The sequence below is a fragment of the Leptonychotes weddellii genome, chromosome 10 (genome assembly GCF_054177405.1).
Source record: "Leptonychotes weddellii isolate Sample4059 chromosome 10, ASM5417740v2, whole genome shotgun sequence".
Classification (NCBI taxonomy): Eukaryota; Metazoa; Chordata; class Mammalia; order Carnivora; family Phocidae; genus Leptonychotes; species Leptonychotes weddellii.
Genome location: NC_138378.1, coordinates 9,178,084 through 9,195,211, shown reverse-complemented (window position 1 = coordinate 9,195,211; position 17,128 = coordinate 9,178,084). Strand labels below are relative to the sequence as shown.

Genomic DNA, 17,128 nt, shown 5'->3' with positions numbered 1-17,128 from the left:
CCTGCTTCTCCCTCTCTCTGCCTCTCTCCCTGCTCACGCTCTATCTCAAATGAATAAATAAAACCTTTAAAAAAAAAATTCCTCTAGCACAATCCAAGTGACTAGAACTAACAGCAAACCATACAAAGCACAACCTAGGTATGTGACTACCGTGAGCTCTTTAAGCAAAAGGAAGTGGCGGGGGCCAGTGCCTCCAACCCCTCCACCTGGCAGAGCACGTGGTACATGTTTCAGGTTGGGGGGGGTGGCAGGGTGGGGGGCGGGGGTGGCAGGGCGGGGGAAGGGGAGGGTCAGCTCCAGTCCCCATGACTTTGCAACATGCTCAGAGAGAGCTCTGGAGACAGGACTACCTAAAGAAAACTGCTAAGGAACTCATCATCAATTTAGAATGAAGGTTTATTAATAACATCAACAGATACCACACCTGCCAAAATGGGCATAAATAAGATACTCCCTGTATGAGTTTGTTAGGGTTGCCATAATAAAGCACCACAGGCTGGATGGCTTAAGTAGAACTTTATTTTCTCCCTGTTCTGGAGGCTAGAAGTCCAAGATCAAGGTGTGGGTAGAGTGGGTTTCTTCTGGGCCTCTCCGCCTGGCTTGCAGAGGGCTGCCCTGCTCCTGGGTCCTCTTGTGGTCTTTCCTCCCACCCCTGGCTTCTCATAAGGACACCACTCAGACTGGAACAGGGCCCACCCTAATGGCCTCACATTAACTTAATCACGGCTTCTTTAAAGGCTCTATCTCCAAATACAAGAGTCACAGTGAGAGGGCCCGGAGCTCAAGGCTTCAACAAAGAATCTGTGAAGGGATATACCTCAGCCCCTAACACTTCCCAGATGCTCTCCTCCGACCACTCAAGGCTTCCGTGGCCACTAAATCAGAAAGCTGAACTCACAGTGATGAGCAACAGTCCAAACATGAACTTCTTGCCTAACAGGTTTTTCTCTAAAAGAGAAAGAGAGAGAGAGAGAGAGAGAGAGAGGGAGGGAGGGAGGGAGGGAGGGAAGGAGGGAGAGAGAAAGGGGCAACCTTCACAGGACACTAAGGGACACGGCCACGCATAGTGAGTATTCATTCCATTCGTCCAGGGGCTCCTAACAGGTGCGATTTTGCGCCCTCCCACCCCCACTCCCCAGCCCCTGGCACTGGGGGACACTTGGCAATGTCTAGAGACATCTTTGGTTGTCATAACTCGGTGGAGGGTACCGTTGGCATCCAGCGGGCAGGGGCCAGGGCTGCTGTCACACATCCTACAATGGACAGGGCAGCCCCCACAACAGGCAACTGTCACACCCCCAAGGTCAATAGTGCCGAGGCTGAGAACTGCTGAGGTCTAACCTGGCCAGGTCTGACCTCACCCTGTGTCACAGCAGATGGCCTGGCAGAGGGTGGGAGATCCTGCCAGGCCCCATTCTATTGGGGGGGGGGGGCACTGTCCATGCTCCACCCTGTTTCTTCCTTGGGGAGGCTGGCCAACAGGCTCCTCCTCCTGGCATTTGGCAAATGCCACAGAGCTCTGTGATGACAAGAGCATCCGGCCGCCCTTCATTTCCCACAGGAAGCCTCTCTCTCCCTGGGGCCCCTTCCAACTGCCTCTCCCATAATCCCCCCAGACTATTTATACAATAATAAAAGCAACATTAAGATCCCCAATCGACCTGCTAAAGTAACCATTGTTTAAAAATCATGCTTTTCAAAAAAAAAATGTTTTTCATGGATGACTTGGCAAAACAAAAAAATGTTTTACTCTATTAGCAAAATCAGATTATCCCACTTCCTTCCCCTTATAGCAATATTATAATATTTTTAAACTAAAAGCAACATTTTAGCACAGGCGGCCGCTCCCTAAATATCAGACATGTCTGGGGGCACATCTGCAAACCTCATGATCTTTGACTGAATTCATACTATTCTCTAAGTCAATTCTCTTTTTTTCATGTTAAGTATATTCTAAAAGGAAACTCTCTATCACTACTACAAAAAGAAAGCAAGTATCACTTGGCACAAACAGAAAGAACCATAAAAATAATTGCTAACCTTTCAATGTCTGGCCACGAGCCACCCAAAGTGATCTTTGACGATGGTTCTCCATCAATCTTTCCAAGTCACACAAAGGAAAGAAAACAGACCAGCTTAAGAATTCAGCACTGTTCTGGGCACCTAGGCGGTGCAGTCAGTTGAGCCTCCAACTCTTGGTTTCGGCTCAGGTCAGGATCTCAGGTTCCTGGGATCAAGCCCCGCATCAGGCTCCATGCTCAGCACGGAGTCTGCTTGAGATCCTCTCTCCCTTTCCCTCTGCCCGCCCCCTGCTCATACTGTCAGTCTCTCTAAAATAAATAAATAAATGTTAAAAAAAAAAAAAAGGGGGGGGACACCTGGGTGGCTCAGTTGGTTAAGCGTCTGCCATTGGCTCAGGTCATGATCCCAGAGGGAGCCTGCTTCTCCCTCTGCCTGCCACTCCCCCTGCTTGTGCTCTCGCTCTCTCTCTGACAAATAAATAAAATCTTTAACAAAAAAAAAAAAAAAGAATTCAGCACTGTTCTAGCTCTTTAGGTAAAAGTCATCGTTAAGAACATTACAAGCAGTGGGGCGCCTGGGTGGCTCAGTTGGTTGGGCCACTGCCTTCGGCTCGGGTCACGATCCTCTAGTCCCAGGATCGAGTCCCACATCGGGCTCCCTGCTCAGCAGGGAATCTGCTTCTCCCTCTGACGCTCCCCCCATCATGCTCTCTCTCTCTCTCTCTCTTTCTCAAATAAATAAAATCTTTAAAAAAAAAAAAAGAACATTACAAGTAGTCTTTTTCTTTGGAAATTAAACCAAAGTCCACTCACTGCAATAAGTAAAGCTGGAGGCACTCCACATCCATTCCCAAAAGTGGCCACAAAAATACCACCAGAGCTAATTCATGACTTTCATCATTTGCATTTCGGAACGATGCGAAAAGAAAGTTCTATTCTAAGAAGTAACAGCCAAAAGTCCAGAGATGGATTGGTCGGGGCTTGCCTCTTCCAACTTGTTGCATGGGTGCCTTAGGTCAAGGTCAAACGGCCATGCTCTTTCTTTTTTTTTTTTTTTTTTAAGATTTTATTTATTTGACAGAGAGAGATAGTGAGAGCAGGAACACAAGCAGGGAGAGTGGGAGAGGGAGAAGCAGGCTTCCCACGGAGCAGGGAGCCCGATGCGGGGCTCGATCCCAGGACCCCAGGACCGTGACCCGAGCCGAAGGCAGACGCTTAAAGACTGAGCCACCCAGGCGCCCCATGCCATGCTCTTTCTTTGGGACTGGCACGCAGGGCCTCCAGTCGCTGGCCTGCCTCCGGGAAGCCCCTGAAAGCATGGTTCCCATATCCACCTCTACCCTTCAGCATCCCTGCCTGGGTTTGTAATTCCACACTCCCTGGTGTCACTGCCTGTGGGGACACCCAGCGTGGTTCCAGGCAGGGACTCTGTCACAGGAAATGGATGGCCTAAGTGCTGCTGAGCGGGCTGGCAGAGGACACTGAGGGCACTTTCCAGTGGGCTGCTTGCCAAGGCTTGTCCCGACTGTTCTCGTCCAAGGGGGCGAAGAGCTGTTTACACAACTCTCCACTCCACCCATGGAGAGGGGAAGGGCTGGGGTCTATGGATGTCAGCGATCAGCACGACCCCCTCCTCCATCCTGCCCCCAAACACACCCCTCCCTATACACTGTCTACCTAGTACTACCCCCACCATGTCAAAAGAAGGACACTGAACACACACACACACACCCCCCTATATACATCCGATCCTCATTATTTGTGGTTTCTGCATTTGCAAATTCACCGACTACCTAAAATTTATAACCTCAAAATCAACACAGCACTGCTGTGGTCACTCATGGCCATGTGCAGAGCGGCAAAACATCTGTATCACCTCTCACAGCTTCCCCAGCTGGGGTGGGACAAGGCAACACTTCTGGTCCCAGCTCCATACTGTACATCTGTGTCCTTTTCACGGTCTATTTAGGGCCACGCTTTTTGCATTTTGGAGCTTGTTGTTAGTGACATCACCATTTAAAACAGCCCCCAGGGGCGCCTGGGTGGCTCAGTCGTTCAGGTCATGATCCCTGGGTCCTGGGATAGAGCCCCGCATCGGGCTCCCTGCTCTGCGGGGAGTCTGCTTCTCCCTCTCCCACTCCCCCTGCTTGTGTTCCCTCTCTCGCAGTGTCTGTGTCTCTCTCTGTCAAATAAATTTAAAAAAAAAAGTCTTTAAAAAAATAAAATATAACATAAATAAAATAAATATAAAATAAATAAAATATAAAATATAAAATAAATAAATAAAATAAAACATAGTGCTGACATGCTGTCCAGTGTCCTGAGAATAGGAAGCCTATGAGTTGCAGTGCTGTTGGTCATGAGTCCAATGTTAATGAATCAACAACATATATTAAATACAGAGCCTTTAAACCAAAATATACCTTTAAAACAAGGTAAAACATGACCAGAGGCTTGCAGAATACTAACCCTCTATCTCCCCTAGGAACAACAGTTCAGTATTTGCTAATTCAGGGCTGGCAGGGACCTTCTGGGACATAACCACTGTGAATAACGAGAATCAACCAAACTACGTCTAATCCTACCTCCGTCATGTCAAAAGAGAAAAGGGCATTTTAACCCCACAAATTAGAAAGGACAGCTTCAGACCTTTCAGTAGAATAAAGTTATATATGAGAAGAACTCCCTGCACTGGCATTATTTCTCTTCTTTCCCATCAACAGTGAACTCCACAGTCCTGACGGATCCAGGTCCTGGCACGGTGCCGAGGAATGCTACAAAGGTGCACCCAGCCTGCCACAGCCCTGTCACTAGACTCGGTCACGGGAGGTCTGAGGTGGCTTCTCGTGGCATCAAGTCCTCTGCAGGCATTTTCCAGCTAGAGTTCATACTCAACTAGACCCTCTCCAAAGACCTAGAAAGAAGAGCACATGACGTCATGCAGGGCAAGAGTCCCACCCTCCAGGCTGGGAGAAGAACAATTTCTAATGCTCACCAGTGCTCCCAACGCTCGTCTGCACGCACGATGCCCGGCCAACCAGGCACCCTTCCCATGTCCCCATGGTGCACAAGAGGAAGCTCAGGCACAGAGGGGAGAAGACAGTGGCCCGGAGTAATACAAGCAGGAAAATGGCAAAACTGGTATATTCACCTAAGTCTGTGTGACCCTGGAATCCAAACTCTTAACTCACAAATCCATAAGGCCAGCAGTCAGTCTGGCCTGGGGATTTAAAACTGTAGCCTACAAAATTCTTATCTTTGTTCTCCCAGTGGTTTTGAAAATGTGACATGCCTGAAAGAGCTGCCACTCCCAAATTCTCTATCCTGCAGCCACGTGAAAAAAAAGAAAAAAAAAAATCATTAATTGTTCCTGGAGGGAAAAAGAACCCAACTGAGGAAAAGCACACTGAGGGAGCAGAGCTGACCTGAGCAGAAACACCTGCTCTGAGAAACGCTCCCAAGTTCTAACTGGGAGGCAGGCTCACCCAAGTTCTCCTTAGTTTCTGCCATACGTGCTTGGCCAGGATTAACTGCTTAACCTTTCTGAGCCTCAGTTTCCTTATCAGTAAAACAAGCATAAAAAATACCAACCTCAAAGGGGCACCGTGCAGCATGGGCAAGAAAACCTTAGTTCAGAGCCAAGACACTGCAGATCCCGAGTAAACATTGCTTCTCTCCCCTCAGCAGTCAGGGAGTGGGTCATGCAACACGTCAATTTAAATTCTGCACCCTCTGGGACGCCTGGGTGACTCAGTTAGGCATCTGCCTTTGGCTCAGGTCACGATCCCACAGTCCTTGGGATGGGGTCCCGCATTGGGCTCCCTGCTCAGCGGGGAACCTGCTTCTCCCTCTCCCTCTGCCAGCCACTCCCCCTGCTTGTGCTCTTTCTCTGACAAATAAATAAATAAAATCTTTTAAAATTAATTAATTAATTCTGCACCCTCAAGCCAAAGGTAAGCATGAGCCTAGGAGCCTTGAGATGCCTCTGCTATACCCAGGAGGTAGGCGGCCCACCCCCACCCCCCTACACACACACCCCTGCAGCCTCCCTGGGATGTGAAGCCTGGGCTTAGGGGATACACCCAGCTAGCACTGGCCCCTGCTCGCTGCTGTAACCCATCACCATACATTCTTTATCTTACAGTTCTGGAGGTCAGGAGTCCATAGCAGGTCTCAGGGGCCTCCAACCAAGATGCCAGCAGGGCCGGGTTCCCTCTGAAGGCTGCTTCCTTGATGTTTCCTGTTTCTAGACGCCCCCTGCGTGCTCCCTTCTTCATTTTCAAGCCAGCAGCGGAGCGTCTTGCAACGTCTCTCAGATTCACGCTCCTCAATTTCAAGGACGCATGTGATGACACTGGACCCACCTGGCTAATCCAGGACAGTCTCCCCATCTCGAAATCATTAACTTCATCACATTGGCAAAGTCCGTTTTGTCCAGGGGGCCATCATTCTGCCCACCACACCATACATGCTGTATCCTCTGCAGCAATCCAGATTTCATAGTTTTTTATTCTTTTCCTTTAAATGCTTGACTTTTGCATTAATAGCATATAAGGTGTTTCACATAAATCATCCACCAAAAAAACCTCTTCACTAGAATACATGTCTCGTACTTAAAGATGAAAACTAACTCGCCTCACAAGCCCAGACACCACCTAAGCTGCTGTCCCTCAGTGGAGGAAAAGAGACAAAAGCAGAGGGGGCCCAGGCTGCCTTCTGGTACTCACACCCCAAGTTCCCCACCCCCACACTCAAATCATGTGGTTAAGACTTGATGCCATCAACCAGTGAAGATCTCGGAGCCACAGAGTCACATTAGAAGAATGAGTAAGCAGCAATCTGAGAATGTCCAACAGACTCCTGCCTGGACCATCTAGAAACAGTTATCCCCCTCCCTATCCCCAGGAGATCATAAACTGGAGATCAGCTTCAGGCATTCCTTCTCTCAAAAAGGATTTACTGGGCACCTACTCTGTGCCAGGCTCTGTGTGACGGTGCTTAAGTGGTCACCAACCGGGGCCCCGGGGTTCCCAGCTGAATGATCACACGAGCACATGTCACACTCCAACTGTGCAAGACAGAAAAGAAGCAGGCGCTCTGAGAGGTTCCAAGTGGGATCTGATCTCTAATCAGGAACATCAGGGAGGGCTCCCCTGAGGACATGAGACCCCAGTAAGGCTTAATGGAAGACTGAGCTTTGACTAGGTGAAGAGGGGAAAGGACGTTCCAGGCAGAGAACAGGATGTGCAAAGGTCCTGTATCAAGAGGGAGCCCAGGAGGAGATACTGAGCGCAGCGTGGCTGCAGGAGAAGGGGGTCAGGCTATACTATACAGTGTGTGAAGATGATGATGGAAGGAGGCAGGGGCCCCAGCAGAACTTTCTGTGATGGTGGAAATGCAGCTACCTTCACCATCCAACACGCAGGCACTGCTCACAGGTGGGTCCTGGGGACTGAAATGTGGCTGGTGCCACTGAGGCGCTCAATTTTTAACTTTATTTAACTCTAATTATTTTAACTCTGAATGTAAATAGCCACATGAGGCTCATGACCACCATGGTGGACAGCACAGGGCCTCGCAGAAATGGAAAGGCACAAGAAGGTTTGAGCAAAACATCTTCATGATCAGAACATTTGGCCACACCTGCTCTGGCCGCAGGGTAGAGACCTCACTGGCCAGCCAACACCTGAGATGCAGGAAGGTAAGTGACAATGGTGATGGTGGCCTTGAGAGACACGTGCACAGATTCCAAGCAATTTGGCGGGGGGAGGGAGGGTGAACGTGGGAGGCGTTGGTAAAGGACGAGCAAGGGAAGACGAGGGCGGAGGCAGCATCCAGAATGATGCCTGGGTTTCAAGATTGTGCCACTGAAGAGAGACACCTGCTCTTGGAGCCTGGGAACACCGGAGGAAGGAAGGAAGACCAGGCTTGTGGTGGGAGTTTGCTTTTGAGCAGGTTGCCTTTGAGCAGGTTAAGGCAGGAGTCAGGAGGAGGACAGAAGACTTGCTTCTCTGGCAAGGTGGTCACTGAAGCTATGGGTATGGGTGAACTCAACCCATACTTCTAAGGGGAAGGAGGTCCAGGACCAAATCTTGAGCAACTGCAACATTTAATGGTGAAAGAGGAGGCAGAACCATCCCATCCCGGAGGATATAGGAAACGCTGACAAACTGCACCTCTAAAACTAGGGTAGACAAAAGAAATGAATGCATGTGTCCACACAGAGACTTGAATGTTTTTCACGGTATTATCTATAGTAGGCAAAAACCAGAAATAATCCAAATGTCCATCTTGGTTAAAAAAAAAAAAAATGTGATACATCCCATATGATGGAATCCTATTAAGCAATAAAAAGGCACTTTGAAACCACTGTGCTGAAAGGAGCCAGACACAAAGACAACATATTGCATGATTTCATTTACATGAAATTTCCAAAAAATGCAAACCTATGGAAATAGAAAGATCAGTGGAACTAAGTGCAAATGGGCATGAGGGAGCTTTGTGGAGTGATGGAAGTGTTTAAAAACTAGACTGTGGTGATGGCTACACAAACTCTGTAACTTTAATTATTTTTAACTTTATTTTTAAGTAATCTCTACACCCAACATGGGGCTGGAACTCACAACCCAGAGATCAAAAGTCTCATGCTCTTCCCACTAAGCCAGCCAGACACCCCTATAACTTTACTTAAAAAAAAAAAAATCGGGGCGCCTGGGTGGCTCAGTTGGTTAAGCGACTGCCTTCGGCTCAGGTCATGATCCTGGAGTCCCGGGATCGAGTCCCGCATCGGGCTCCCTGCTCAGCGGGGAGTCTGCTTCTCCCTCTGACCCTCCCCCCTCTCATGTGCTCTCTCTCTCTCATTCTCGCTCTCTCAAATAAATAAATAAAAAATCTTAAAAAAAAAAATCAATGAATTGTGGTGCGCCTGGGTGGGTCAGTCAGTTAAGCATCTGCCTTCAGCTCAGGTCATGAGATTTGCCTTGATCCCAGGGTCCTGGGATCGAGCCCCGCTTTGGGCTCCCTGCTCAGTGGGGAGTCTGCTTCTCCCTCTCCCTCTGCCCCTCCCTGTTCGTGCTCACACTCTAATAAATAAAATCTTTTAAAATAAAAATCAGTGAGCTGTACATTTACTACATAAGTATTTTTTATGTAAATTATGCCTCAATAAAGTTGTTTTAAAAAATTTAGTAGAATATGAACCTAATCAGCTCTTTCTAAACCCAGTTCATATCTAGAACTCCCTATCCAAATACATCAAAAATCAAAGCATCTTCATCCAATCTGGCCACAAAACCCAAAGGCAAAGACTTAGTTCAGCCAGAGCGCAAGCTCCTTGCCCTACAATATCACACCAGGGCCTCGACACACTTGGTTGGAATAGTTTAATGCAGTTAATCATTTCCCCAGATTTTATCAGAACAGAGTCATGAAATCTGTAATATTTTTAATGTCCCATCATCAAAGGCCCCTTTCTCTCAACACAGCATTCCAGAGAGCCCCCAGTAGCAAACCTCATGCAAAGGCCTATTTATGACCATTAGCCCCAGCAAATACTAAGTTGTACTGAGTGCTTACTGTTCTGAACTATACATGGATTAAGTCTCTAAAACGACCCTCTGAGGTATCCAGAATTCTTGTTCATCCCACTTTACAGATGGAAAAACTGAGACCCAGAGAGGTAAAATAATTTTCCCAAAGTCAAATGGCTAGTCAGTGATGGAGCCTGGGCTTGAACCAAGCTCCTCAACTCTGGAGCCCACACTCCTAGCAACCAACGCCTGGTGTCTCACCAAGAAGGGAATTCCATTCAGCGAGCAACAAAGCACGTGAAGTCAGAGAATGGTTTCCAGAAACACAATGCACAAGCCGTGTTTCCTAACTGAACCACTGCAAAAGGTTTCCCAGCATCAGGATGTGGTAACTTTCTTGAGAGAGAAAAGAGCATCGGAGCCACAGGATTTCTTCAGCAAATAAACTACATGTCCTGGCAACATATGCTGAGTGACCCCAGCATTAATTACCCTCTGTCTCCTGGGACTCACGGCACCTACGTTTTTGGTTCAACTATAAAACCCCCAACCATCCTATAGCTTAGAACCATTTAGGTGAAATGAGTGGACTGGGTCCAAATCCACCCCCTCACACTGGCTATCCCTGTGACCTCAAACAAATGATTTAACATCACTGAATCTTAACTTTCCTTGTCTATAAAATGAGGAAACTAACTCCCAAAACTCACACAGTCATTACAAGGATTAAAACATGAGACGCCTGGCTGGCTCAGTTGGTTAAGCGTCTGCCTTCAGCTCAGGTCATAATCCCGGGGTCCGGGGATCCAGCCCCCTGTTGGGCTCCCTGCTCAGGGCGGAGCCTGCTTCTCCCTCTCCCTCTGCCCTTCCCCACCCCTCCTGGTGCTTGCTTGTGCACCCTCTCTCTTTCAAATAAATAAAATCTAAAACAAACAAAAAACCAGGGCTATTTATGTCAAGTACTCAGCAGAGAGCCTTACCAATCACAGACAGACACTCCCTGACTTATGACAGTTCGACTTCGGATTTTGCAACCTTACAATGGTGCAAAATCAATATGCATTTGATATAAACTGTATTTCGAATTGTAATCTTTTCCCGGTGATGTGATCCTCCGCCGTGATGCTGGGCAGCAATGAGCCCTAGCTGGCCACGTACTCACAGATACATGGACAACTACCCCATACCCATACAACCACTGTCTTTCACTTTAGTACAGTATTCAATACATTACATGAGATATTCAACACTTTATTATCAAATAGGCTTTGTGTTACATTATTTTTCCCAACAGTAGGCTAACTTAAGTGTTCTGAGCATGTTTAAGGTGGGCCACGCTAAGCTATGATGTTCAGTAGGTTAAGTGTAGTAAATGCACTTGCAACTTAATTATTTTCAACTTACAACAGGTTTATCAGGATGTAACCCCTTCGAAAGTCCAGGAACATCTGCCCGTTGGGCTGCTTGCTCCGCAGGGAGCCTGCTTCTCCCTCTGCCTGCCGCTTCCCCTGCCTGTGCGCTCTCCCTCTCCCTGATAGATAAATAAAATCTTAAAAAAAAAAAAAGGGAAGAAAAAGTACAGGAACATCTGTATTAGTTTCTTCTTCCTTTAACTCCCCCCGCCATCATATTTCAGGGAGCTTCTCCATTACTCCACTTCCAAAAGTGTTTCCAAACACCCAGATTCCCACCTTGATGTGGCTACTCCTAAAAATACAAATTAAATACAAGAAAATATACACAAAAGCCTGGCTCTCCTGATACAGGATCTGAATCTCAATCAGTGTCACTGTTTAGGAAATAAATTAGTTCCAAAGTGGCAAATTCTAAAGAGGGTGTGTTCCTCCATTCCAATACCAAACAAATTTTTTTTAACTGTCTGCACCACTCCCTCTGAGCCCCCGTATTAAAAGTACATACCTATCTATGGTAATTATCACTTTCAAATAATTACCTGAATTTCTCTCTCATGCACTGAATCAGGAGTTCTCATCTACCACAGCACAGTAAAATCGTCTGGGGAGCTTTAAAAAAATAAAATAGATACCCAGGTCCCATCCCAGATTATTTCAAAGGCTTAACACGGGGGCAGGGATGGTAGTTGTTAAAGTCCCCGGGGTGATTGTAATGCACAACCAGCCTCAGGAAGCGTGTGCGATTCCACAGGGCTTGGGGGTTTTTGTTTTGTTTTTAAAGATTTTATTTATTTGAGAGAAAGAGAACGAACGGTGGGAAGGGGCAGAGAGGGAGAGGGGAGAAAAGAGAGAGAGAAGCAGACTCCCTGCCGAGCAGGAAGCCCCTCGCGGGGCTTGATCCCAGGACCCGGAGATCATGACCCCAGTGGAAGGCAGACGCCCAACCCACTGAGCCACCAGGCGCCCCCGGACAAAGCTTGTTTAATTAATCTTTGCACTCCAGTCACCTGGCACCGCCCCTGCACAAAGTAGGCGTCTCGTGTAATTGTTTTAAACGCGAATTGGTAACTAGAGGACTTCAGTCCACTGATCACACAAATTCATATTTACCGAGGGTGTATATTACACGCAGACACTCTCCAGGCATAGAGCTCAATTATCATTGTTTAGCCTTGAGTAGTCAGGATTAAAATACGCGAGAACAGTGAAGGAAGGGATGCAGGGCTGTCTGTCTTTGGGCCGAAGACCCTGACTGAGTTCAATCTCCATTTTGCAGCATCTCCCCTGCAGTCCTTAACCTCACTGAGCTCGTTTCTCCTGTTTTACATCAACCGGGGCCTCCGGAACATTCAAGAAAGACGGGGACAAAGACCCCACAAAATGGCAGCTAGCACTTTTTTTTCCCCCTTAATTCCACGGACACCTGATGGAAGCAAGCAACCCTAAGGGTTCACCCTCCCCACCGCCGGCACCAAGCGACTGACGCCGCGTTAAGCAGCTGCCACAAGGAAATGGCCAGAGAGCGCAGGATGTTAAGGGAAAGGGCGGGTCCAAGGCCGCAGCCCCGCCCAGCTGCCGGTCTCAGCCATCAGGGGACGTCAACCTCACCTGGGCAGCCTGGGAAAAAGCACATTTCCAGGTCCCACCCCCTATCCCCAAGAACTCTGATTGGCGAGCCAGGCGGGGGCCAGGGAACGTGCATTTACTTTAACCAGCCCCCACCAACCCTCACCCCCAAGTAACTCTGTCGCAGGCGATGTCACAGTACCTCACAATCTCGACAGGTCACTGCCATCCTCCGAACGGGAGGACGGCAGGGCGCAAAATACCTACCCGTCCTCTCTCTCCAGGACAGGGGAAACCCACGCCTAGGCTGCCCTGGGGTCTGCCAATGCGGGAAAGGCACAGCAGGTGGCAACCCCCACCCCTGCCAGGGGGCTCCTGCCCTCAAATAGTGGGGAGCGGGAGGTTCTCCAGCCGACCAGGAGGAGCCCCGCCCAGCCTCCTGCGGCTGCAGGTTTCAGATCCACCCAGGGCCGGGAAGGGAAGGCGGCGTCCTGGGGCTGGGACCCGGAGGCGCTGATAGGGGACCCCGCGGCGGGTGTGCGAAGGAGGCCGAGCCTCCCCCCCACCCCCCCAGTAAGCTCAGCATATCCGGGCTCCCGAGGGCTGTTCCAGGCGCAGAGCACGGTTTCATGTGGGCCAGATCGTAATCACAACGACTAGGAGTAATCAGGAAACAATAAAAGCGATGGCTGGTCCTAATTCCGCGCGCGAGTAAACAGCGCTGGGGCGGGTCCGGCTTCTCGGGGTTTCTGAAGGAAGGTGGGCAGGAGTGCAAGGCAGCCGCGCGCTCCGGCCCACAAGGGACGGGATCGCCCAGGGGGGCCCGGGCCGGAACTGCAGCTGGGATGACCCGCCCGCCTCCCCGGCCGGCCGGCCGGCCGCTCATGGCGCCGGGTGCGGCGCGGCCAACCTGTCAGGCCCGGCCAGGCCGCCCCAGCGCCCGACCCGGCCCGCGCGGACAAAGGCGGCCGGCGGCCCCGGGCCCCGCTCACCCGGCGCGGGGCCTGCTGTCCATCCGCTTCTTCTGGCGCACCGGCTGCAGCGGGATGTTGTCCGTCATGTCGCCCGCGCCGCCCGCCTTGGCCGCCGCGCCCCCCGCGCTGCCTGGGCCGCCGCCCGGTCCGGCCTCCGCGCCGCCGCCCGCCGGCGCCGCACCGCCCCGGGGGAGGAGGCGGCGGCAGCGGGCGGGCCGGGCCCGCAGCGAGGGGGCGAGCTCGCGAGCGCCGGGCCACGCGCGGAGCCGCCCGCGCGGCCCGACCGACGGACACGGGCGCACCATGGGCCCGAGCTCCGCGCTGCGCCCGCTCTCCCCGCGCCGCGCCTGCCACGGGGGGCGGCCGGCTGTGTCCGCGCCGCCGCCGCCGCAGTGTCCCCGCCCCCCGCCCGCGCCGCGCGCCCCCCACGCGCGCCCACCCGGCCACGCGCCCCCCGCCCACGCCCCGTCGTGCGCGCGCGCGCCCGCCGGCCGCCCCGCCAGCCGCCGCTCACCGCCGGCACACGCACGCACCCGGCTGCGCTCCCCTATCCCACCGCGGGCATTTCCTCTCGTGGTCGCGCTGGCACCAACGTGCACTTTCACACTCGAGCCCTGCAGACACGCACTCATTCTCACCGGCTTGTTCCCCATCGTCCTCCCCATTCACAACCACATGCGCACCCTGCCACCCGCAATCACACATGCACACCTGCACACACACCCTGCCACCTCACCCCCTGACATCCCCGATGACACACCTGGACACCCTACCACACTCGCCCCCCACTGGTCCCCCTCATCTACCCATCTGAATCTTAGGCCTCACACACGTGTGCCCCAGAATCACAATCGCACAGTGATATACGCCCTACCTCACTCCACTTTCAGTCCCCCTCATCCACCCTCACTCTCCCACCTGGATCCCTGGGATTCACAGTCACACACACGCGCACACACTCATTCTCTCCCTCAGCCACCTCTGGGGCTTACAGTTGCCCTCTCAGTCACTCACACACATTCAAGCATGCTGAGAATCTCACACACACACCTGACTCCTCCACCCAGACCCACATCCACACTTACTTGCTCACACACTCCCACACAGTGTCTAGGATCCATTAACTTTCAAGGGCCTGTTAAAGCTTTGAGAACAGGAAGGAAATGAGTGGTGGTGACAGAAGGAAAAGTCAGGAGGGGTGAAATTAAAAATCTATATGTAATTGAAGAGTCTTAAAGTGTAAAACCCTATAAACTAACCTCCTGTAACTAAAGCAAAGTTTTAAGTAGACACCTAATATATTTCACGTGGAGTATGGGTGCCTTTTAATATGTTTGCTGTGAGCCACCAGGTATCTGAGCCTGAGACCCTTCATGAAGGAAAGCCGATCCCAAACGGAAAAGTGTGACTTATGTCCTGTCACAATGAAGTCCCCCAAGAAAAGAAGCATACAATTAGAATTGCTGCATTGCACCTGGGAAGGGAAAATAGCATTGTTTGGCTAACAGAGCCGGTCTGCTTTGCTTTCTGCTTTCTCTCCTGTCTGCCACGGTGCTGAACACATGGGGTGGCACACAGTCAACACTCAGTAAATGCTTGTTGAGTAGAGGAAATGGAGACACCTGGATGCCCTGATTAGGGCATCAAAGTAGGTCCCACCCTCTCCCACCTGCTCCCTTGGAAGTCCCCCTTAAGCCCCACCCACCTCACATCAGCTGCAAACCCCAGACACTTTTTCTCCACTCCATTCCCACACAGGCCGACAGAAAAGACCAGAGATTGTGACCCTTTGCTCCAAGCTCCCTTCGGCCCTTGTGGAACCCATCTGTGGCCACCATCATCAGACTGTGCTCTCTTCTTCTAAAAGCTTGAATAAGAACAGTGGCTCTGTCATCAGAGATCCCATATCACTTTCCGAGACAACTTACAAACGGCCAGACCTCAGTGTCCTCATCTGTAAAGTGGGGATAGTGCCAGCCTCACGGGACTGTTGGAAGGTTGGGGCACCTGGGTGGCTCAGTTGGTTAAGCGGCTGCCTTTGGCTCAGGTCATGATCCCAGGGTCCTGGGATCGAGTCCCCCATTGGGCTCCCTGCTCAGCGCGGGAAGTCTGCTTCTCCCCTGCCTGCCACTCCCCGTTTGTGCTTCCTCTCTCCCTCTCTTTCTCTGTGTCAAATAAATAAATAAAATCTTAAAAAAAAGGATTGTTGGAAGATTTAAATGAGTTCATGGTAAATGTAAAACAATTGGAAGAATGGCTACGCAGAGGAAGCACTCTGTAACGCTCGTTATTACAGAGTTGTAAGAGTTCAGTGCAGTCATGGGAACTGGGAAGCCCTTAGCTCAATGCATGCACATGGTAATACTCGTGGAACGGAAGCTCCTACAATTCCTCCTCCCCCGACTACTAGGAATATTCTTATTTTTCCCTAAAGAACCACCACCATAGTATTTATCCATTGGTCGTCTCTGGACAAAAAGATTATAGGTAGATATTTAAAATATAGTTTATAGACTATTTTTTTGGGTAGTTTGGGATTTACAGAAGACTTGATCAGATAGTAGCAAGAGCTCCATACACCCACCCCAAATCTACTCCACCTCACCCGCACCCCAAACTCAGCAGTCCCCTTGTTGTTAACATCTTGCATGAGGGTGGTCCATCCACGTGGATCTTAGAATTTTCCTTATTTTTAATCTACTCTTTTTTATTTTTTCTTTAGTAAACATGTATCACTTTTACAATGTTTTTACATAAATAATCATTTATTTTTTAATTTATCTTTTTAAAGTTTTTTTTTAAAGTGATCTCTACACCTAACGTGAGGCTCAAACTCACGACCCTGAGGTCAAGAGTCATATGCTCTTCCAACTGAACCAGTCAGGTGCCCCTAAATGAATAATTTTTTAAAAGACCAAGGAGCCCCCTCTTACTCTCCAGAGGTAATAACATTTTCATGTGAAAAGAGGGATATTTTTATTGTTTTTATATTTTCTAAATTTTTTTTTTCCAGTACAATTTTATAAGCATTGGAGAAGACACTTCTCAAAAGACTTCGAGCAAGGCAATCCCTCAGGAAGAGAGGCACTTAAAAGATTTTATCTCATCTTGAGAGAGATCTAGATGCATGAGGCGGGAGAGAGGCCCATGGGGCCTTTGAGCGTAGTGTGCTAGGGGCCAGGAGAAGAGCTGGGCTAGGACAGGGCAGTGATTGGCTGGGTGGGTAACTGGGGGTCCCACTCAGGAGGACACCACTTCTCTCCTCCTGGCCCGGCCTTGCCTTCTCCCCGTAGTTCTGGGAATGGTCACCTCGGGGTTCTGCTTGCAGTCTCGTTCAGGGACCCTTGAGAGCCCTCTCCACCCAGCAGGCCCTGAGTATAAGAAGCTCCTGGTACCGATATCTGCAACAGAAAGGTCTTTAACAGGGCGCCTGGGTGGCTCAGTTGGTTAAGCGACTGCCTTCGGCTCAGGTCATGATCCTGGAGTCCCTGGATCGAGTCCCACATCGGGCTCCCTGCTCGGCAGGGAGCCTGCTTCTCCCTCTGACCTTCCCCCCTCTCATGTGCTCTCTGTCTCTCTCATTCTCTCTGTCTCAGATAAATAAATAAAATCTTTAAAAAAAA

The 17,128-nt window shown here is 50.2% G+C and overlaps 1 protein-coding gene across 2 annotated transcripts in view; it reads right to left on the bottom strand.

The window, feature by feature from the left end:
* Positions 1–13,662, bottom strand: part of ATP9A (ATPase phospholipid transporting 9A) — a 130,758-nt gene extending 117,096 nt beyond the window's left edge. For both annotated transcript variants that reach the window (XR_014149045.1, XM_081832576.1), the window contains exon 1: positions 13,524–13,662. Coding sequence is in view for 1 of the 2 variants with exons in the window: in XM_081832576.1 (XP_081688702.1) it covers positions 13,524–13,591 (68 nt within the window). In the remaining variant the exon portion in view is untranslated. The remainder of the gene's footprint in view (positions 1–13,523) is intronic.
* Between the last annotated feature and the right edge of the window lie 3,466 nt (positions 13,663–17,128).